General features: G+C 44.9%; 2 protein-coding genes across 4 annotated transcripts in view; one reads left to right on the top strand and one right to left on the bottom strand.

Moving 5' to 3' along the window:
• Positions 1–856: 856 nt before the first annotated feature.
• On the bottom strand, positions 857–6276 carry sdf2l1 (stromal cell-derived factor 2-like 1). Its single transcript, XM_088995112.1, has 3 exons — positions 5957–6276; positions 3884–4080; positions 857–1986 (listed from the first exon to the last, which is right to left on the bottom strand). The coding sequence occupies exons 1-3, from the start codon at positions 6126–6128 to the stop codon at positions 1696–1698; spliced, it is 660 nt and encodes a 219-aa protein (XP_088851238.1). The 5' UTR covers positions 6129–6276; the 3' UTR covers positions 857–1695.
• An 8234-nt stretch (positions 6277–14510) lies between these two features.
• top3b (DNA topoisomerase III beta) overlaps positions 14511–23363 on the top strand; it is a 71908-nt gene continuing 63055 nt past the window's right edge. The window contains exon 1 of one of the 3 annotated variants that reach the window (XM_088995110.1): positions 14511–14696. In XM_088995110.1, coding sequence (XP_088851236.1) covers positions 14537–14696 — 160 coding nt within the window. In that variant the 5' untranslated portion in view covers positions 14511–14536. Of the gene's footprint in view, positions 14697–14757; positions 14992–23363 lie in introns of those variants that run through there. The other 2 variants (XM_088995108.1, XM_088995109.1) reach the window with 2 other exon arrangements.

Here is a 23363-nt window from a genome sequence, read left to right as displayed (position 1 = left end):
ATCTCTGAAAAATTTACCCCGAGCTGGACTGGACATACTATCGCGTGTAACCAGGAATCAGCTACAGGGTTACATTTTTCAGCCACATGCCGAATGTCCATTGTGAACTCTGAAATGGCTGAGTGCCGTTGCTGTCAGGCCAACCATGGTTCGGTCACCTTCGACATGGCAAATGTGAATGGTCTATGATCCACATAGGTGGTGAAGCGGCGCCGTTCGAGGAGGAAATGAAAATGGCACACGTGGAACAAAAGTTATTCATGGGTGAGCCATTAGATGCGCACAGGGGAGGCCCGCATCCACCGGCCACCTTGTCCGCGGCCGTGTCAGCATGCTCACCTGTGATCGGCTGTCCACAACGAAACGTCTTCCGCAGTCTGTAATGAAGGTGGGTCGCTCTGCCAGAACTCCGGCAGCTTTGCACTCGTGGCGCGGGCTGTCAGTTGCACAGGTTGGCGCAACATAGCCGAGGAAGACGCGCCTCTTTGTCCGTTGCCAGGAACATTTTGAACGTCGGGGGTCACCAGTGTAGCAGTAGAGAAAGGAGCACACACGACTGACTGGAGCGTGTCTTTATTCCAATTGCTAACAAGTGGATCTGACTAAAGCAAGGAAAGTGCAGTAAAACATTAACATAAACATGCCCCCTGCTGTATACCTGCTGGGTGAGACGCGTAGTCCTCGTGCCTTCCACAATGTATTATTTTATGGAGGTGTTAAATGTAGGTCAGTGCTTAGGCCAAGCATGGAAGGCCTTGACTGCATGTCATTGGTGTAAAAAAATCACACTGCCAGAATGAGAATGTATATGTAGTTTTGGATTAATGATGGGGGAAAAAAAATACCTGACAAACTGTTTTGTTTGAAATTTACAAACAGGTTTATTCGTTTTTCAAAAACAGGTTCATACTAAAGAACCACACGGTTGGGATTTTTCCTGTTTCTATGTGTCCTAATAGAATGACCATAACATGCATCAGGTACATACAGAGGCTCAACAATGTTAAAAATAAAAATTCTCATTGATTTTTTCCATCAGTGTGATCACCTCCTTATCATAGTTGGTGGTGAACTGTGAACTTGGTTCAAAGACTTCAGATTAAATAAATGGGACTTGGTTTTGTTCATTTAAACTGGGGCTTTATTCCCTCCTTTTGAGCAGTGACCAGTTTGCAATTACACTTAAAGTCCTGCGCCAGAAACTTTTGTTCTTGTGTTTTTTTTCTCCACCACTGGCATACAGATACACATCACATAGGGAGAACACACATTAGTAAACAGATGTCTTAGCAAATACATCTTTGTGGGGGTTTACCTGGCTACCATTGCTAAGGTAAATTAACCGATCTCCACTTCATGGTGTGTCAATGTAATCGTGACTTAGCAATTGGGGCGAACGGGGACAAAGTGAGTGGATGGACACGTGCTCAATTTTAAGTCTGGTATACAGGTACTTTCTAAGAAAAAAAAGCACCTGAGCAAAAGAAAAACATGGAAATCAACATTGATTTAATTTTCATGGATCCTTCATGGTCATTTATACAGGGGCCACATCACCCAAAAATATTTTTGACAGCCAATCTCTATGCCTGACCCAAACCTAAAACCTATATTATAAAACAAATTAAATTAATTACCATTCAAATGAAATAATTTACCAAGGCACAGCCGTGGACAGATTTGTGGCTTTTGATTTCACAGTTCACTGTGATGGGCAGATTGATGGGGTGGATCCTGGCCTCGCTGGATGAAGACACCTTCCATTACCTGCCACCAGTTATGCTGGTTTGGTGAGGTCATGCCATGTACTTCCCATTGGCCACGAATGGGATGGCCATACTGCTCACCTGTCACACTCAGGAAAACATTGGTACCTACATGCTTGAGTCGCACAGCATCATTGCGCTCCCAGTGGACACCATCACACTGCACTGTCCAAACATCCAGGTCATCACCCTCGCCATTCTCTCCGAATGCACTAACCTCCTGCAGAGACAGCAGTTAGAAGAATTACAGTTTATAGAAGAGGTGAGCACACTATGGCCCCTGGGCCAGATCTAGTCTTTTCAATCCGGCCGACAAAGACTGGTATACAATTGAGGTCCGATATGCTGGGTCTGAGAGGACAGCAAGTTCATCTGTGCTGTATGTCATACATATTAGCATATTTCACAATAAAGCTGACTTTGACTTTGATATGAATGGTTGCATTTATTTCATTTGGACTAGTATTTACAGGCATTTCAACGCACACATGCACAAACACCCAGCTCTATCTCTCCAGCAAACCCGACGCCTCTCTTCCAACTTCTTCCCTTTCACTCTGCCTCTCTGAAATTAAATCCTGGTTTACCCATAAATTCCTCAAACTAAACAGCGAAAAATCTAAAATTCTCCTCGTTGGTACCAAATCCACCTTACGCAAAGCGAACAGTTTCTCTCTCACTATTGACAATTCGACCGTTTCTCCATCCCATCAGGTCAAGAGCCTCGGTGTCATCCTTGAGAGCATACTATCTTTCCATTCCCATATAAATAACTTAACCCGATCTGCGCACTCCCACCTACGCAATATCAATCGTCTCTCACCCCTCACACCATTGCTATCCTTGTTCATAGTCTTGTCACCTCCCGAATTGACAATTGCAATTCACTTCTCCTTGGTGTCCCTCAGAAACTTCTCCACAAATTTCAACTAGTCCAGAAGTCTTCAGCCTGGATTATCACCAGAACCTCATCTACATCATCACCCCATCCTCTAAGAGCTTCATTGGCTCCCGGTCAAATATAGAATCAACTTTTAAATTATTCTTTATACTACATTAAAGCTATCCATAACCTTGACCCCCATACTGATCTGACCTTCTTTAAATTTCTATTCCCTCTTGTTCCCTCAGATCCTCTTCCTCCCTCCACCTCTGTGTGCCCCCAGCCCGTCTCAGCGCGATGGGGGACAGAGCTTTCAGCCGCTCTGCCCCCACACTCTGGAACTCAATTCCTCCTAACATTTGTAACATTGATTCTGTCACGCTCTGGTTGGCGAACAGCGGGTGGCGCTGTTCGGCCCCGCCTGCACCTGCACAGGTGCTGGTCGTCTTGATCAGTGGCAGACTGCCACGTTCTGGTTGGCGACCAACGGGTAATGCTGTCGGCCCCGCCCTCAGTTGCTCAGGTGTTGGTCGTCTTCATCAGTGGCAGTTAAAAGGATCATTGTATGCATTGTGCATTGTGTATGCTGTGCATGTGTTTGTTTCATCTTGGCAGACTTTTATTCCTGCTTTTTCTTTGATACTTTGTATTGTTCTTTTCAGATGATTTTGATGTTTTAGATTTTGTTCCTGTTGACTTTATTTGAATAACATTTCTTAAATACAACCTGCTGCTCCCTCCTGCCTGCTTTTTGGGATCCACAACCGCCATCACCACCTTTCAAACCGTGACAGATTCTCTTCCTACCTTCAAATCCCATCGCAAAACCCACCTATCTAAAATTACATTTTCTGTGTAGCTTTATCTCTTGTTTCTATTTATAATTGTATTTTATTTATTATTGTATCTATGCTTGTCTGTGACTGTAAAGTGTCCTTGAGAGCTTTGAAAGGCGCTTGAAATAAAATGTATTATTATTAAACACACGCGCACACACACAAACACTCAAAATTGTTCATAGGTGTGAGTCTGAGCACGGATGGTCGTTTGTCTATGTGTGCCATGCGATTGGTTGGCCACGATTTTAGGGTGGCACCTGCTGAATGCCCCACGTCAGCTGGGATGAACTTCGGCATGCCCACGACCCTTGTGAGGATAAGTGGATCAGAAAATGGATGGATGGATATATATCTCAAAGAGCACGACCTTCTGACATTGTGCACATATAACAAACCTGATTATTAGATAAGGGGGAGCTGAAGTGGTGCGTGTGAAGGTTTCGGCCAGTCTTCATGTGCGTGAAGCGGATATGCTGACCACACTGAATTGCTGTACCACGCTGGCATGGATGGTTGGCCTTTCCTCTTATCTGCCAATAACTGTTGCCATCATCTGCATTTTCAACTCCAGTGACAGACTGCTGTCCGCTTCCTAACACACACACACACACACACACACACACACACACACACACACACACACACACACACACACACACACACACACACACACACACACACACACACACACACACACACACACACACACACACACACACACACACACACACACACACACACACACACACACATTGCTGTGACCATGGTGCAACACCAACTTCTTCCATAACTATGAAGCTACATCAAAGGTGGACACACTACGGCTCAAGGGTCTTTTTAATCCATCCCGCAGAAAGTTGGTATACAACTGAGGTTTGATATGAATGATTGCATTCATTTCCTTTGGAGTTGACATGTATTTCAATGCCAGGTAACATTTCCTTCAAGTTGCAGAGCGCAGGGAGGAAGGGAGACAAAAAGAAATAAAGAGATTGTGAAATAAATCTTATCGACCACTGGTTGACCTCAGTCAAAGGGGAATTTCCAAACCCGGTAATAAACAAACAAATAAACAAATGCAGGCATTAAACATTCTCATACTATATTACTTTTTTCTTTATTGAAAACAACGGGAATTGTGGAAGCCATATGAAAGCTCGCAGTTGCCAACTCGAGCAACTCTCAATGCGACGGAATAAGTGTGTCCACACGGCTATTTTCTATCATTGAAGCCAAAATGATGACATGCAAGTGACTCTTGAAGAGTTTACTCGAATTGTGAAAGTTTACAATTTCATTCATTTACATTTATGTCTCACGGAAGAAAAAGTTATGTGTCCGAGTAAACGAAGACGGTTACAAATTACAAAACATTCAGGAGACGTTTAAAGTCTGAAAGACTCAAATCGAGAAAGACTTACAAGTCACAATTTTTCCATAAACTGTATAAGGTGCGCCACCGGACTACAAGACCATATTAGGCGGCACTACAGTAGAGGCTGGGGTTGCATTTCCTATTTCCCAGCATCAGAATCAGAATCATCTTTATTGCCAAGTATGTAGAACACACAAGGAATTTGTTTCCGGTAGAACACGCTGCACTAGTATCGTCGTCAAAAAAACTGCTAAGTGGCACTATATACAGTTCTATTTTGGCTACTGTTGAAGAGTTCAAAGAGTTAATGGCTTGGGGGAAGAAGCTGTTTAAATGTCTGCTGGATTTGGTGCGCATGGATCGGTAGCGCCTGCCTGAGGGGAGTAGCTGGAAAAGGTGGTGGGCAGGGTGCGGAGGGTCCAGTAGGATTTTCCGCGCCCTTGTTCGGATTCTTGCAGTGTGCATGGACCACACACTACATCTACAGGAGGAAATTGAATCATGGCTGCTAGTTGCGACCTGCTGTGGCTCAATATTACAGCTACTTCACATATAAGGCGCACCGGCGTATAATGGTCATCTTTTGAAGAAAATGAAGGCTTTTGCCTCATACACTGGAAACCATCTATATCCACATCGATATCTACATAGATTTAAATAGATACGTATTTCGACATCCTTAGCATAACATTCAGCGGGGCGCATTGGCGCCGTATTACCGTTGTACAGAGTGTAGAATAAAGCTCTTATCAACCTTTGCTGAGCCTGACTCTTCGAGTAGGGGGCCGCCCAAACTGCACTAATTCAGCTGTGATGTGTTTTATTCGCTTCCAGCAGCATACACTAAGAATAAAAAAAAAAGTCGATGTACCTATTATTAATCTCCACTCGTGACGCTGAACATTAAGATAAAATTTATGTAATTTTATTGTTTATCTATTGTAGAATTGATACGGTACAGAAGTGTTGACATAATCGTGGTTGCGGTGATCATGAAATATCCTAATGTTAAAACGACCACTTTCCATTTAAATAACAAAAAAGAGAATTTATTTGAAGTGTTAAGTTGAATTCAATGAAGAAACACAATTACCTGACCCGTATTTGACATCGTGGGAATGAAGACGGACGCTGTGTCTGGTGTTCATAAGTTTTACCAGTGAACCGCAGCTGACATCTTTGTATTCGGTCTCCCTTCCTTCGAAATGTGACCACATCACAAAAAATATCAGCAATTTAAGGAGAACTGCGTAGATCACTTCCATCTTCGTGGGACGGGAGAACGAGAAGAAAAAGCGTTGGCCAACCAAGTTAAAACGTCATAGCTTGGTTGAGCTAATCCTGGCGTGTCATGCAACAACAAGGAAGTGACCGCTCTATACAGCAATAAAGGTGGCATATGTAAGCTCATTAAAAAGAACGGGCTCTTTTGGCTCCCAAATGGCTCATCAGTTTTGTATTGTTGCTTAATCATCATTTGTTATTTTTGTTTTTTTGTTTTCCCAAGATGGCGGCGCGTGAACACATAGCAGTTCCCCTCTCTCCCGGCAAATTGGCATTTTGGTTTATTATGTTTGTTAAAGTCATTATAAATGCCTTGCACGCTGGGTCCGAGAGGGCAGTAATTTCATCTGTGCTGTATGTCATGCATATTATCATACGTGACAATAAAGCTGACTTTGATTTTTGTCTTTGACTTAAAGGACAAACGACCCCATTTTTTTTGTTTCCTAACTGACATCAGAAAAACGTTTTATAGCATCTAAAATACCCAAAACACCCAGGCTTATATTTTTAGTCAAATAAAAAACACAAATAAAAATTAAAGTGTCCAAAAACTACTTAAAATTAACCCGGAAATGGCCAGTTTCAGAAGGTCCTGCCCCCTTGTTCGTAACGTCACGCCAATACGTCTTGCCTTGCTCGAGAATCAAAACAATCAGATATGCTTTCTTGTTACTCTTCCAGTTATGAATATGATTCAAATAGTTCTGAAGAGGAAAGCATAAATGTTTGCAATCGATTAAAGAAGTCCTTCTGTGTCATTTTGAGGCGTCTGGACTGAAATGTAGCGTCCCAGAAAATGCACAAGATGGCGCCCAAACTCCGTTGGAAATGGGCTGATTTGTCTGCTGGGAATTTGTGTCAGCTCGTATCAAATAGTAGTGTTGGTGCAACACACAACGATTCACCATTGCGTTATTTATGCGTTTTCCTTCTAATTTCGCCATCAACACAAAGTTTTTGTCATGATCTGGTTGGCGACCAACGGATGGTGCTGTCGGCCCCGCCTGCACCTGCACAGGTGCTGGTCGTCCCGATCAATGGCGGACTGCCACGTTCGGATTGGCGACCAACGGGTAGCGACGTCAGCCCTGCCTGCAGCCTCGCAGGTGCTGGTCGTTTTAATCAGTGACACTTAAAAGGACTCCCGGCACGACCATCCGGTATCGGTTCATTGTTTGTTGCCTGCTTTGTCTGCAATTGCATGCATTGTATTCCGTGCATGTGTTTGTTTAACCTTGGCGGACTTTTACACTCGGTTTTCATTTGATACTTTTCTCGTCAGATCATTTTGATGTTTTACATTTTCTTCCTGCTGACCTTTATTTTAATACAATTTGTCAAACAACCTCCTGCTCCCTCCTGCCTGCTTTTTGGGATCCGCACCCGCCATCACCACCTCGCAAAACGTGACAGAATGAACCGACCAACCATCGGATCCCGCAGGTACAACGGACCTGTCTCATTTCCACCATGTGCCTGGCAATGCTACGTCCACGTTAGCCCACGCCTCGTCGAGTTTGAATTGCATCACTCGACGAGCCGTAACGTCCACGTCAACGTCCGGCCGAGACCTCCTTCCAGGTGGCCGTCCAGGGTGACGATGGGTGTCTGGCAGTGCACGCCCACGTCCAGCCACGCTGTCGTCGTGCATGACGAATTGAGTCGCATCCACGACGAGCCGTGCAACATCCGCGTCAACGTCATTCCGAGACCCCACTCACCGCTGGATCCCGGAGCGGCTCAGGACTGGTCTTGTTTCCCCGGTGCCGGACAGTTCACGCCCACGTCGGCGTCCGGCCGAGACCTGGTCCCATACGGCCGTCCGGGGTGCCACTCTGCGCCTGGCAGTTCGACGTCCGTGTTGAGCCATGCGTCGTCGGGTGAACGTCATGATCTGGTTGGCGACCAACCAGATCATGACCAACATTTTGTTCCTACTGACCTTTATTTTAATAGAATTAGTCAAACAACCTCCTGCTCCCTCCTGCCTGCTTTTTGGGATCCGCACCCGCCATCACCACCTCGTAAAAGGTGACAGTTTTCAGACCAAACAAAGTACCCAAAATGCATTGTGTGTCGCTTTCTCGGTCAGTGACAACACCTACCGTGACGTCACGGTAGGTATCGTCACCAACTCAAAAACAAGACTTCCTGAATAGTCAGTGCGAGTCTTAAAACATAAAATATAGCTATATGCGGTGGAATCTTTGTAAAATATGCTCAGTAGAAGTCATTTGAAGTGACTTTACAAATTATGGACACAACTTGTCCGGCCGGGGGCGTCGGTTGTCCTTTAAATTAATTAACTACCAAAAATCATGTAAATTTATGTGAAAAACAAATTGTCCACAGTACCTGAAGAATGGAGACAAAGTGTACTGGTGGCCATTTTTAACAACAGGGGAGATGTGCAGGTTTGTAGTAACTACAAAAGAATAAAGTTGATGAGCCATACAATGAAACTATGGGAAAAAGTAGTTGAAGCTCGACTAAGAGCAGAAGTGAACATTTGTGAGCAGCAGTATGGCTTCATGCCAAAAAAAGAGTACGTCAGATGCAGTGTTTGCTTTAAGAATGCTGATGGAGAAGTACATAGAAGGTCAGAAGGAATTGCATTGTGTCTTTGTAAATCTGGAGAAAGTGTATGACAGGGTGCCCAGAGAAGAGCTATGGTATTTCATGAGGAAGTCTAGAGTGACTGAAAAGTATGTCAGAGCGGTACAAGACATTTATCATGACTGTAAGACAGTTGTAAGGTGCGCTGTCGGTGTGACGGAGGATTCAAGGTGGAGTTGGGACTCCAACAGGGGTTAGGTCTAAGCCCCTTATTATTCGCTATGGTGATGGACAGGTTGACAGACGATGTGAGACAAGAATCTCCTTGGACCATGATGTTTGCAGATGACATTGTGATCTGTAGCGAGAACAGGGAACAGGTGGCGGAGAAACTCGAGAGGTGGAGGTATGCCCTGGAAAGGAGAAGATGAAGATCAGTCACAGCAAGACGGAATATATGTGTGTGAATGAGAGGGATAAAGAGAGATAGAGGGATAAAGAGATAAAGAAGGTGGAGGATTTTAAATAATTGGGCTCAACTGTTCAGAGCAATGGAGTGTGTGGAAAAGAGGTGAAGAAGTGTGTATAGGCAGGCTGGAACGGCTGGAGTAAAATGTCATCACAGTTCTGTAACTCAGGTCCAACTTCTCCATGGTTTGGTACACTTGGTCAAAAATATCCTCTCTCGTTGTAGTCCCTTTGAGACTTTGGAGGGCTGCCAGCTCCACGCATATCTCAGTGTTTGCGCTAACTCCACGAATAAAAATCAGCAGTTGCACTGTGTCTTGCACGTCCGTGCTCTCATCCAGTGCTAACGAAAAAAGTCAAATTATTTCGCCTTCTGCTGCAGCTGGGCATATACATTAATCCCGATTTCTTCACCGCGTCTGGTGGTTGTACTTGCAGACAGACCTACGGCATTATATGCATCTTTCTTCTCGGGACACAACTCCTCCACGACAGCATCCATACATTTCTTAACAAACTCTCCGTCCGTGAAAGACTTATTGCTGCTTGCTATCAGCTTAGCAACCCGAAAGCTGGCCCGAACGGATGCCTTCTTCAGCTGAGCTTGGCGTAAAAATGTATTCTGCTGAGATAGTAGTCCACTTTTCGCTTTGAGAGTTTGTCTGCTCGTATTTGGCCTTGCAAGATATCGTACTTGTCTTTGTGACGGGATTCATAGTGTCGGCAAAGATTGTATTCTTTGAATACCGCAACCGCAAAAATAATCGTTTGTCCACTGCAGGTTAAACACCCTGCATTCTGAATAAATTTTTCTCTTACCTAACCTTTTCACCATTATTCCGTTCTCTCTTTGACAGGAAGGTTTACAAGAGAAAATGGGTCTGGGACCAAATAGAGCGCCAAACTGAGCGCACCTGAATGTACCACTGGACTCCCCTCCACTTCCTCATACGTCCCTTTCTTGTGTCGCGACGTATTGTGACCGACACCTTTAGCGTTCTATTGTGAGCTGGCGTGTTAGTATTGTTCAATAACGATTATAAACAACATACATTGATTACATTGATTAAAATAGGAACAGATAGTGATCGAAAACCGACCTTTGATTTATCAAATATTTTTTTATTTTTCTGGAGGCCAAATAGCAAAAAAATCTGATAGCATCTCTGGTATTGTTCAGGGGGCCGGCCAAATGTGCTGAGGGGCCGGATATGGCCCACGGGCCATGGTTTGGTGACCACTGACCTAAAGGGAACCTTGGTGGAAGTGAGAGTGGTTAGGGGAAGTGCCTTGTGACTATAATCGCGGATGAAGCGGCGATAGAAGTTCTACCACTGCTTTGGTCTGGGCGGTATCGGCCCAAGTTACCCCTGCTCAACGATGAACCCTAGAAAACACCACAACAGAGACCACAAAGACCACAACAGAGAGCAGACCACAATATGGTTTATCTCCAGCCTGTGTACAAACCCCTTGTCCAGAGGCAAATAGCTGTGACCCGCACGATCAGAAGATGGTCCACAGAAGCTGAAGAAGCTCTGCGGGACTGTTTTGACTCAACCAGGTGGGAGCTCTTTACTGAGATTCATGGGGAGGACATTGACTCATTCACCAACACCATCACAGGCTACATTAACTTTTGTGAACAAAACACCGTACCCACCAGGACTGTGCGGTGTTTTGGCAACAACAAACCATTGATTAATCCCGACATAAAAGTCCTCCTGAAGGAGAAGAAAAGGGCTTTTGTGTCGGGCAACAGAGAGGAACTGAAGGCCGTGCAGATCCAACTGAGGAGGAAGATCAGAGAAGGGAAGAAGGCCTACAGGATGAAAATTGAGGAGCAGCTGCAAGCCAGCAATGTCGCTGGTGTCTGGAAGGGCCTGAAAAACATCTCAGGCCACAAAAGCCCAGTGACATTGAACGAAAACGACAAGGACTGGGCAGATGAACTCAACCGCTTTTTCAATCGGCTTGACAAGACGCCAGCCGCCCCCGGCTCACCGTCAACTTCACCTGTAGCTGCTCCTGCACCAACTCTCACTGTGGCCTTACCCTCCCTGCCCCCTCTCACGACCAGCTTTCCACAACCAACATCTGCCCTCCCAACCGTTGCCACACCCTCAGCCGCCATTTTGCCTCCTGGTTCCTGCCTGTCTGTCACAACTGCGCAGGTGAGGAACCAACTGAGGAGGATGCAGGTGAGGAAGGCAGCAGGTCCGGATGATATCAGTTCCCGACTCCTCAAGACCTGCTCCGACCAGCTGTGTGTCATTGTCCATCACCTGTTCAACCTGAGCCTGAAGCTGGGCAGAGTTCCACAGCTGTGGAAAACGTCATGCCTGGTCCCAGTGCCCAAGATTGCCAACCCCAAAGAGCTCAACAGCTACAGACCGGTGGCGCTGACGTCTCACCTGATGAAGACGCTGGAGAGACTCGTCCTCGCCCACCTGCGACCGCTGGCAAGCTCATTGCTGGACCCGCTACAGTTTGCCTACCAGCCCAGCATCGGTGTGGAGGATGCCATCATCTCCCTCCTCCATACGGCGTTGCTGCACCTGGAGAATGCTGGGAGCACGGTGAGGATCACGTTCTTCGATTTATCCAGTGCCTTCAACACCATCCAGCCAAATCTACTGGGGGACAAGCTGCGGCATGCCGGAGTCGACCATCACCTCACATCCTGGATTACAGATTACCTCACAAACAGGCCACAGTACGTGAGGGTAAAGAACTGTGAGTCGGGCAGGCTTCTCTGCAGCACCGGAGCGCCGCAGGGAACAGTCCTGGCTCCATTTCTCTTCACCCTCTACACCTCGGACTTCAACTACAACACCCCAACCTGCCACCTTCAGAAGTTCTCTGACGACTCAGCTATTGTCGGCCTCATTACAGAGGTAGACGATAGGGAGTACAGGGGAACAAAGGGGTACAAAGGACTTTGTGGACTGGTGCCAGCAGAATCACCTCCAGATCAACACGGGGAAAACCAAGGAGCTGGTGGTGGACTTCTGCAGGAAACAATCCTCACCTGCACAATTGAACATCCAGGGTTCGGACATTGAGAGGGTGACCTCCTACAAGTACCTGGGTGTTACTCTCAACAATAAACTGGACTGGACAACAAACACGGATGCCCTAATCAAAAAGAGACAGAGTCGCCTCTTCCTACTCAGGAGAGGTCTTTTGCAGTTCAGGGGTCACTCCTAAAGACTTTCTATGACTCTGTGGTGGCATCAGCCATCCACTATGGCATTGTCTGCTGGTCAGGCAGCATCACCACCCGGGACAGAAAAAGACTGGAGCGCCTTGTCAAGCGGGCCAGTTCTGTCGTGGGCTGCTCGCTGGACTCTCTGGAGGAGGTGGAAACAGACGGACGCTAGCTAAACTAAAAGCTATGATGGACAGCCCCTCCCACCCCCTCCTGCCCACCCTGACAGCACTGGGTAGCTCCTTTAGCCAGAGACTATTACACCCGCGCTGCAAGAAGGAGAGGTACCGCCGCTCGTTCCTACCGACTGCTGTCAGGCTTCACAATTCTCAATGATCACATGTGAAAAAAGAAAAAACAAAAACAAAACTGGACACTTGTAAATATGGGTTGTTGCAATGTATCAAAATGCATTTCTTGATTCTGCACTATGTACAGTTTTTCTTATGGAACGGTTTTGCACATTTACATCTGCACAGTATACAGTTGACACTTTATTTGTTATGCTTAGAATATCTTGTTTTCTATCCTTTCACACCCACCCCTACCTCATCCCTTTTCAATTGCTGCTGTGGACTGCAAATTTCCCCATTATGGGACGAATAAAGGTATTCTGATTCTGATTCTGATCGTTCCCGCCCCCCCACCTGCATCGGCTCGGGGCTCCCCTCCTAACGTCCGGCTCGCTCGCAGCTGCTGGGTGAGGATGTACGCCCCCGGATCCCGGGTTCGCCTGCTGATCAGTTCATTGAGAGTGGTGCCCGCGTCGCGGGTCACCAACTCGCAGCGGAACACTTCTCTCAGCGCCCGATCGTTGTAGCCGCTGCGGGCGGCCAGGATGCGGAAGGCGTTGGAATATTCGGCGGCCGAATGCGTACCTTGCGTGCAGTCCAGGAGAAGTCCCTCCGCCTCGCACTCTGTTACCGGGTGGTGGAACACCTGGCGGAGCTCGGCCACGAAGTCTGGGTACGACGCACAGAGTCCGGGTTGGGACTCCCGGACCGCCAACACCCAGGACGCCGCCTGGTCCGTGCGTAGGCTCGTGATAAATGCAACCTTGGCCTCGTTGCTGGCGTATGCGGAGGGTTGTGGGTCAAATAACGAGCACTGCATGAGAAATTTGGCTCAGCGCCCGGGCTCACCTCCGTAACGTGCTGGGTGTGGTAAGGGGAGACCGTGACTGGTTAATGAGGGGGTGGGGGGCCTCGTCAAAGTAGTGGCGCGTGTCTCAACCTCTTCAAAGCGTTGAACCAGCATGGACATCGTACCGCGGATCTCCGCAATATCTTGTTCCAGATGATGATGATGATGATGATCATGATCATGATCATGATCATGATCATGATCATGATCATGATCATGATTATGATGAGGATGATAATAATAGGGCGGCCCGGTAGTCGAGTGGTTAGTCTTCACAGTGCAGAGGTCGCCGGTTCGCGTCCCGGTCCGACCTCCGTGTGTGGAGTTTGCATGTTCTCCCCCGGCCCGCGTGGGTTTTCTCAGAGTCCTTCGGTTTCCTCCCACACTCAAAAAACATGCATGGCAGGCAGACTGACCACTCCAAATTGTCTGTAAGTGTGAGAGTGACGGTTGTACGTTTTTGTTTGCCCTGTGATTGACTGGCAACCAATTCAGGGTGTCCCCCGCCTCGTGCCCGAAGATGGCTGATATAGGCTCCAGCAAGCCCTGCGACCCTAATGAGGAATAAGCGGCATGGAAAATGAGATGAGATGAGAGATAATAATAATCTTCTTCTTTTCCTTTCGGCTTTTCCCTTCAAGGGGTCCCCACAGCAAATCAGTGTCCTTCATTTTTAGAGGATTGATCAGCATATAATAATAATAATAATAATAACAATAATAATAATAAGAATAATAATAATAATAATAATAATAATAATAATAATAATAATAATAATAATAATAATAATAATAATAATAATAATAATCTTTTCCTTTCGGCTTTTCCCTTCAAGGGGTCGCCACAGCAAATCTGTGTCCTTCATTTTTAGAGGTTTGATCCGCATGTAATAATAATAATAATAATAATAATGAAACGAATGTTGTCATACCTCCAGACCACTAGATGGGAGTAATGTATTTTTAAGGAAACTGCAAATTGCCAGCCACAAGCGAGAGGAAAAACTGGATGAAGAAGAGTGATCAATTCAAATTCAACGACTTTTTACATGGGACTATTTGTTTCGCACATATTTCAATTTGTGCTGAGTATAACAAAATGAAGACCGTTTTGATGGTGGCAGAAAAACCTTCCCTGGCTCAGTCAATTGCTAAAATTCTTTCTAAAGGTCAGTACGATTTCATAATGTATACTGTACTGCCAAGTTATATTGAATTTACAGTAACCCTGAGCGTTGCAAAGTTGCAAAATGTTCACTCGTTTTTCCCCCTGAAAAGTAAGATAGGGTATAAAAATGAGTGGGGGTGATGGACCAAGTAAGAAGAAAAAAAGTATAACTTTCATACAGAATGGGACCAGGACTTGTTTTCCACGATGACATTTTCAAAGTGCGTTTGTCTCGTCTACCAGTTAACCAAGTGATCTCAGATAATGGCACAAAATATACATAATCATGTTGCATGGTGAGTATAGTTTTTGTTTTTTGAATGTTGCTGTGCCGATGACCATTTTGTGTTTGAGTCTTTTACTGAGCGAGTTGCTTGTTTTGTAGCCACAAAGGGGCATAAGTCTTCTTGTGCCGGTCCCAAGCCCGGATAAATACAGAGGGTTGTGTCAGGAAGGGCATCCGACGTAAAAGCTTGGCAACCTCTAAAGATGGAGGACACTGATTTGTTGTGCCGTCCCCTTGAAGGGAAAAGCCGAAAGGAAAAGAAGAAGTAACCAAACAATTCTTTACCATTCGCTTGACTGTCATGTGACAAGAGTCAGAAAATCCGGATTTTCTGTTCTCTCAGAATTATGTTTTACATTTTCTCGATCGAAGACTTTTGTTTTGAAGCATTGCCATTATCTATGCTCTTTATTTGCATCATGCACGAAATCAGAGGGCTTTTGTTTTTGGTGTAATTGTGTTCATTGTGCACTTGGATGCATCAAATTTACTAGTCACGATGCTGCTTAGCAAGCTTTGCACGATGTTTTTTTTCCAGAAATAATGGCCTTTGTTTTTTCCCCCAGTCGTTAGCCTACATATTTAAAGGACAACCGACACCGTTTTTTTGTTTCCTAACTCATCTCATTTTCCGTACCGCTTATTCCTCATTAGGGTCGCGGGGGTTGCTGGAGCCTATCTCAGCTGTCTTCGGGCATGAGGCGGGGGACACCCTGAATTGGTTGCCAGCCAATCGCAGGGCACACAAAGACATACAACAGTCACTCTCACACTCACACCTAGGGACAATTTGGAGTGGTCAATCTGCCTGCCATGCATGTTTTTGGAATGTGGGAGGAAACCGGAGGACCCGGAGAAAACCCACGCAGGTCTGGGGAGAACATGCAAACTCCACACAGGGAGGCCGGACCGGGACGCGAACCGGCGACCTCTGCACCGTGAAGCCGGTGTGCTAAGCACTCGGTTACCGAGCCGCCCTGTTTCCTAACTGACATTAGAAAAACTTTTCCTGGCTGATTTTAGGGTGGAAGCCACACAGTACCCTCGATTCGGCACCTGTTGCCTCGATTCGGCACCTGTTGATCACAGGCCACAGAGACAAAGAATCAGTCATTCGCACTCTCATTCACATGATCACTGAGTGATGATTGAACCGCACAGAAGTTTGGTGAATCTTCTATATCATCCCACCATCAGCAGCCGGGAGATTATTGTTTGCACAATGACTTATTCAAGATTTTAAACACCATCACCATTTTCACTGTGCCTTTACCAAGGGTGTCAATCTGACTGTGACCATGTTGATTTATACATCTGTGTCAGCTCTCAGTCGTACAGAAGTGATCCATCAATGAAAAGGTTTCTTCAGCCGTCATCTGTACTTTGAAGGTGTCGGACGTTTCGCTTCTTATCCAAGAAACTTCGTCAGCAAACTAAAGTCTTACTGGTAGTTTAGGCTCTATTAAAAAAAAAATCCTCGTCTCACCCACCATGGGTGGTGTCTGTCCCCCATTTCAGCTCGGGTCCTCTACCAGAGGCCAGGAAGCTTGAGGGTTCTGCGCAGTATCCGTGCTGTTCCCAGCACTGCGCTTTTCTGGACCGAGATATCTGTTGCAACCACTCGTCGAGTTTGGGGGTCACTGCCCCGAGTGCTCCGACCACCACAGGCACGACTGTCACCTTGACCTTCCAGGCTCTCTCCAGCTCCTCTCTGAGCCCTTGGTATTTCTTCATTTTCTCATGTTCCTTCTTTCTGATGTTTCCATCACTCGGGACCGCTACCACTTATCTTAGCCGCAATGATGCCTGACATGAGCTTCCATGTTGTGGAGAGACAGGTTATTGGTCGATAGTTGGAAGGAACTGCACCCTTTGAGGAATCCTTCATTATCAGGATTGTTCACCCTTCGATTAGCCATCCTGGGTGAGTCCCATCCATCAGCAACTGGTTCATTTGTGCTGCTAGGCGCTCGTGGAGAGCTGTGAGTTTCTTTAGCCAGTAGGTGTGGACCATATCCGGGCCTGGTGCCGTCCAGTTTTTCATACCTGAGAGTCTTCCTTGTATATCTGCCGCTGTGATGGTAACTGGGTTCTGTTCAGGGAGGTTGCTGTGCTCCTCTTTCAGAGTCACCAGCCATTGTGCACTGCTGTTATGTGCGACTTCCTTGTCCCATATGCCTTTCCAGTATCTTTCAGTTTCCAGCCTTGGAGGGTCTGCTCTGCTGTTAGAACCCTGCCACTGAGCGTACACTTTCGCAGGTTGTGTTGCGAACAGCCTGTTTATTCTTCTGGCCTCATTCTCTTTCGTGTACCTCTTTAGGCGACTGGACAAGGCCTGGAGCCTTTGTTTGGCAGTTTCGAGTGCTTCAGGTATGGTTATCTGCATGTACCTCTTAGGTATTGGCCTTTTATTCACACCTCTCTGGATCTGCGTCAATTGACTCACATCTTTCCGAGCCGCCTTGATCTTAATCTCCAACCATCTTTTCCATGGTGGCTAATGAATCTCGTGGCTCTCATGGTTGCTCTTGTATCCAAGCATCTCTAGGATCACTGATGCTGAGGTGTATATCAGCTCATTGGTTTCCGTGATCGTTCCGGTCGGGATTGTTCTCAGTGCTGCATTCACAGTTTCCATGAGACTTTCAGGTGGTACTTCACATAGCCGTTGTAATCGGTGTCTTCGTTGCCCAGTTTTCATTCTTGCCATGATCTTATCTCTCAGGTCAGTTGCTGCCTCGCTCAGCATTTCATTCATTGGGGCTGGCTTCCCAATCTCATCATTCATTGGGGCTTGCCTCCCAATCTCTGGTTGAACCTCTTCCTCTGATGTGGCAGCCTGGGGCCCTTCCCTTCGGAATTTGTGTTGTACCTCATCAATCTCAACTTGTGATAGCAATTGCCGTTTGTGGATATTGGAACACTGAGCTACTAGTTGTTTCGTGGTCAACCGTGACTGTGGGTTTCGAAGTAACCATTCAGCCCCCATTCTCCGCATGTAACCCCTCTGACTAGGGTTGCTTGAATAGTAGCATTCCAACAGAGCCATGTTATTATATATATATTATTATATATATATATATATATATATATATATATATATATATATATATATATATATATATATATATATATATCCCGACTGTCCAGACATGGCGGTGCCGGACTCTGCTATGACAGGTCCCTGCTCAGGTTGGGGGGAGCAGAGAACTACTCCCTGCAGCTCCACTGATTGTTCCTATTGTTCTGACTAATGACTGGCCTGATTGCCCCACTTCCACTGGTATTACCTCATCAGTATTACTAATCCTATGTTGCCTAAGCAGGCTGTTGTACGAACGATCAAAATTGAACCTCACCCCACCATATCGGTTTAAAGAAGGATTTAGCTGTTTTATGACAATCACTTCTTTTACTCCCCTTTGAAACCATCTATGTTCTTTCACTAAGATTTTAACCTCACTGTCGTCAAATGAGTGGTTGCTAGCTTTTAGGTGCATATGTACTGCCGATTGAGGCCCACTAGTATTATCCCTGCGATGTTGATAAATTCTTTTTTTGAGAATTTGTTTAGTCTCCCCCATGTACTGCTCTTTACAATTTTCATTCTTACAATGTATTGAATAAACTACATTACTTTGTTTTTCATTTGGCAGCCTATCTTGTGGATGAACTAATTTTTGCCTTAAGGTGTTTATCGGTTTGAAATAAGTAGGAATTTTTGTGTTGCCAAAGGACTCTGTAGTTTTTCAGAAACTCCTGCAATTTAAGGTACTGCTCCTCCGCTCCTATTTGTATCTTCAGAATTTTTGGTTTCATTCACTATTCTTTCTTTCTGACATTTGTTAAATGACCACTGAGGGTACCCACAGTTAGTGAGTGCTCTCTTGATATGTTTAGACTCCATAAACACGTTAAGGCAAAAATTTGTGCATCCAAAAGATAGGCTACCAAATGAAAAACAAAGTAATGTAGTTTATTCAATACATTGTAAGAATGAAAATTGTAAAGAGCAGTACATTGGGGAGACTCAACAAATTCTCAAAAAAACTTTATCAACATCACAGGGATAATACTAGTGGGCCTCAATCGGCAGTACATTTGTACCTAAAAGCTAGAAGCCACTCATTTGACGACAATGAGGTTAAAATCTTAGCGAAAGAACATAGATGGTTTGAAAGGGGGGTAAAAGAAGTGATTCTCATAAAACAACTAAATCCTTAATTAAAACGGTCTGGTGGGGTGAGGTTCAATTTGGATCGTTCATACATTAGCCTGCTTAAGCAAAACAGGTTAGGCAACATTCGTAATGCTGATGAGGTGATACCGGTGGGAGTGGGGCAAATAGGCCAGTCGTTAGTCAGGAATGTAGGAACAGTCAGCGGTCCTCTGCTCCCCCCAACCTGAGAGTAGGGACCTATCATAGCTGTGTCCGGCGCCGCCATGTCCGGACATTAGGGATATATAAATAGGGCCGATATGACCAGTCAGACTTCAGTTCGCTGACGAAGCCTCTTGGATAGGAGACGAAACGTCCAACACCTTCAAAAAGTACAGATGACGGCTGAAGAAACCTTCTCATCGATTAAAAAGGGGTGTTTACCTGTTTCAACATCAACGGCTCCATTCCAATAAAAATTGCTCATTGAACATCAACGGCCATCTAAGGTCAGTATCATCCAATCAAAATTGCGCTTCCGCCAACTGCAGCCCAAACAGGAAATGAACAGTGAAAAAGTGAGATTTTGTTGTATTTAGTTTTATCGGCGAGACAGATGCAATCATCAAAAGAGCCATTTATGGCTTGCGAGCCATAGGTTCCCAACACCTGGCCTAGTCACTCATTTATTTGGCTGTGTGTGCATGTTTGTATCTCAGTGTATCATAAAGAACATTGAAACAACAACATTACAATAAGTTCGACAAAACATTCAGTCAATAAGGAAATTAATAACGTACCGTGTGCACCTTATTAACCGAAAGTAGATAAACGACGTATACTTGAAACTTTCGTTGCTCTGCTTGTCTCTCTCTCAAGACTTTCGTTACTCTGCTTGTGTCTCCCTCTCGAGACTTTCGTTACTCTGCTTGTGTCTCTCTCTTGAGACTCGTTCTCTATCTAGCGGTCGCTCTCCTTGTGTCTCTCTCTCGAGACTTTCGTTCCGTCTGTCTCGCCGTACTCGCTTTTATCTACAACACCTGACACGGAAGCGGAAGTGACAATGACAAACATTATAAAGTATCAAAGACGATTTTTTAGAAAAACACACATATAACGTTTCACATATAGACATTAAACACTTTTACAGAACAACAAGTATATATAAATTATATTTTTGTTGTCGTGGCAATCAACAACCAGATACCCGCCAGTTGCACTCAGGTTGTCTCCTGGTATCAGCAAATATAACCATTTTTAGACTGTTTTAATGCAGACAAGACTGTTTCAATGCAATTTAAAATGAATGCACATGTCATACAACACACTTTCAAAGTTGTTAATTGCAATTAATAGCTTGGTTACCCAATTGACTCATGAATAATCATGAATTAATCGTTCATTTTATGTATTCTGAACATACAATCAAATATTTTTTTCATAGCATTGTTCAAAGGCAACAAATGTTTACCTAATACAAATTGGTTGTGTCAAATAGTTCATAGATTTAATGTAGCCACAAGATTCCTACTTATTTCAAACCGATAAACACGTTAAGGCAAAAATTTGTGCATCCAAAAGATAGGCTACCAAATGAAAAACAAAGTAATGTAGTTTATTCAATACATTGTAAGAATGAAAATTGTAAAGAGCAGTACATTGGGGAGACTCAACAAATTCTCAAAAAAACTTTATCAACATCACAGGGATAATACTAGTGGGCCTCAATCGGCAGTACATTTGTACCTAAAAGCTAGAAGCCACTCATTTGACGACAATGAGGTTAAAATCTTAGCGAAAGAACATAGATGGTTTGAAAGGGGGGTAAAAGAAGTGATTCTCATAAAACAACTAAATCCTTAATTAAAACGGTCTGGTGGGGTGAGGTTCAATTTGGATCGTTCATACATTAGCCTGCTTAAGCAAAACAGGTTAGGCAACATTCGTAATGCTGATGAGGTGATACCGGTGGGAGTGGGGCAAATAGGCCAGTCGTTAGTCAGGAATGTAGGAACAGTCAGCGGTCCTCTGCTCCCCCCAACCTGAGAGTAGGGACCTATCATAGCTGTGTCCGGCGCCGCCATGTCCGGACATTAGGGATATATAAATAGGGCCGATATGACCAGTCAGACTTCAGTTCGCTGACGAAGCCTCTTGGATAGGAGACGAAACGTCCAACACCTTCAAAAAGTACAGATGACGGCTGAAGAAACCTTCTCATCGATTAAAAAGGGGTGTTTACCTGTTTCAACATCAACGGCTCCATTCCAATAAAAATTGCTCATTGAACATCAACGGCCATCTAAGGTCAGTATCATCCAATCAAAATTGCGCTTCCGCCAACTGCAGCCCAAACAGGAAATGAACAGTGAAAAAGTGAGATTTTGTTGTATTTAGTTTTATCGGCGAGACAGATGCAATCATCAAAAGAGCCATTTATGGCTTGCGAGCCATAGGTTCCCAACACCTGGCCTAGTCACTCATTTATTTGGCTGTGTGTGCATGTTTGTATCTCAGTGTATCATAAAGAACATTGAAACAACAACATTACAATAAGTTCGACAAAACATTCAGTCAATAAGGAAATTAATAACGTACCGTGTGCACCTTATTAACCGAAAGTAGATAAACGACGTATACTTGAAACTTTCGTTGCTCTGCTTGTCTCTCTCTCAAGACTTTCGTTACTCTGCTTGTGTCTCCCTCTCGAGACTTTCGTTACTCTGCTTGTGTCTCTCTCTTGAGACTCGTTCTCTATCTAGCGGTCGCTCTCCTTGTGTCTCTCTCTCGAGACTTTCGTTCCGTCTGTCTCGCCGTACTCGCTTTTATCTACAACACCTGACACGGAAGCGGAAGTGACAATGACAAACATTATAAAGTATCAAAGACGATTTTTTAGAAAAACACACATATAACGTTTCACATATAGACATTAAACACTTTTACAGAACAACAAGTATATATAAATTATATTTTTGTTGTCGTGGCAATCAACAACCAGATACCCGCCAGTTGCACTCAGGTTGTCTCCTGGTATCAGCAAATATAACCATTTTTAGACTGTTTTAATGCAGACAAGACTGTTTCAATGCAATTTAAAATGAATGCACATGTCATACAACACACTTTCAAAGTTGTTAATTGCAATTAATAGCTTGGTTACCCAATTGACTCATGAATAATCATGAATTAATCGTTCATTTTATGTATTCTGAACATACAATCAAATATTTTTTTCATAGCATTGTTCAAAGGCAACAAATGTTTACCTAATACAAATTGGTTGTGTCAAATAGTTCATAGATTTAATGTAGCCACAAGAGGGCACAAGCCAGTGTCTTATTGTGCCGGTCCCAAGCCCGGATAAGTACAGAGGGTTGTGTCAGGAAGGGCATCCGACGTAAAAAAAATTGCCAAAACAAATATGCGAATCAAACCTCTGAATTCCATACCGGATCGGTCGAGGCCCGGGTTTACAACGGCCGCCATTGGTACTGCTGACCTTCAGGGTGCCAGTGGAAAATGGACTACTGTTGGTCGAAGAAGGAGAGGAGGGAGGTGTGCCCGGAGGAAAAGAGAGAAATGGAAAGGTAGGAACTTTGAATGTAGGAACAATGATAGGTAAAGGTCGAGAGCTGGTTGACATGATGCAGAGAAGGAAGGTAGACATACGGTGTGTCTCCAGGAGACGAGGTGGAAAGGGAGCAAGGCTAGAAGCTTAGGGTCAGGGTTTAAGTTGTTCTATCGTGGTGAAGACAGAAAGAGAAATGGAGTTGGGGTTATCTTAAAAGAGGAGTTTGTTAGGAATGTCTTAGAAGTAAAAAGAGTATCAGATAGAATGATGAGTCTGAAGCTAGAAATTGAAGGCGTGATGTTCAATGTTGTTTGTGGGTATGCCCCACAAGTAGGATGTGAGCTGGCGGAGAAGGAGAAATTTTGCTTGGAGTTTGATGAAGTCATACAGAACATCCCAAGAAGTGAGAGGGTTGTAATTGGTGGAGACTTCAATGGACATGTTGGCGCCAATTTGGATCGTTCATACATTAGCCTGCTTAAGCAAAACAGGTTAGGCAACATTCGTAATGCTGATGAGGTGATACCGGTGGGAGTGGGGCAAATAGGCCAGTCGTTAGTCAGGAATGTAGGAACAGTCAGCGGTCCTCTGCTCCCCCCAACCTGAGAGTAGGGACCTATCATAGCTGTGTCCGGCGCCGCCATGTCCG

The sequence above is a fragment of the Hippocampus bargibanti genome, linkage group LG04, assembly GCF_051943395.1.
Source record: "Hippocampus bargibanti isolate YZ-2025 linkage group LG04, ASM5194339v1, whole genome shotgun sequence".
Classification (NCBI taxonomy): domain Eukaryota; kingdom Metazoa; phylum Chordata; class Actinopteri; order Syngnathiformes; family Syngnathidae; genus Hippocampus; species Hippocampus bargibanti.
The sequence above is the reverse complement of the archived record's forward strand: the minus strand, read 5'-3'. Positions and strand labels throughout refer to the sequence as shown.

Coding starts and splice junctions, on each gene's coding strand:
- sdf2l1 (XM_088995112.1), bottom strand. CDS start 6,128: ATGGAAGTGATCTACGCAGTTCTCCTTAAATTGCTGATATTTTTTGTG. Junction 4,081..5,956: donor CGATGTCAAATACGGGTCAG/GTAATTGTGTTT, acceptor TGTGTGTGTTAG/GAAGCGGACAGCAGTCTGTC. Junction 1,987..3,883: donor CCCCCTTATCTAATAATCAG/GTTTGTTATATG, acceptor CTGTCTCTGCAG/GAGGTTAGTGCATTCGGAGA.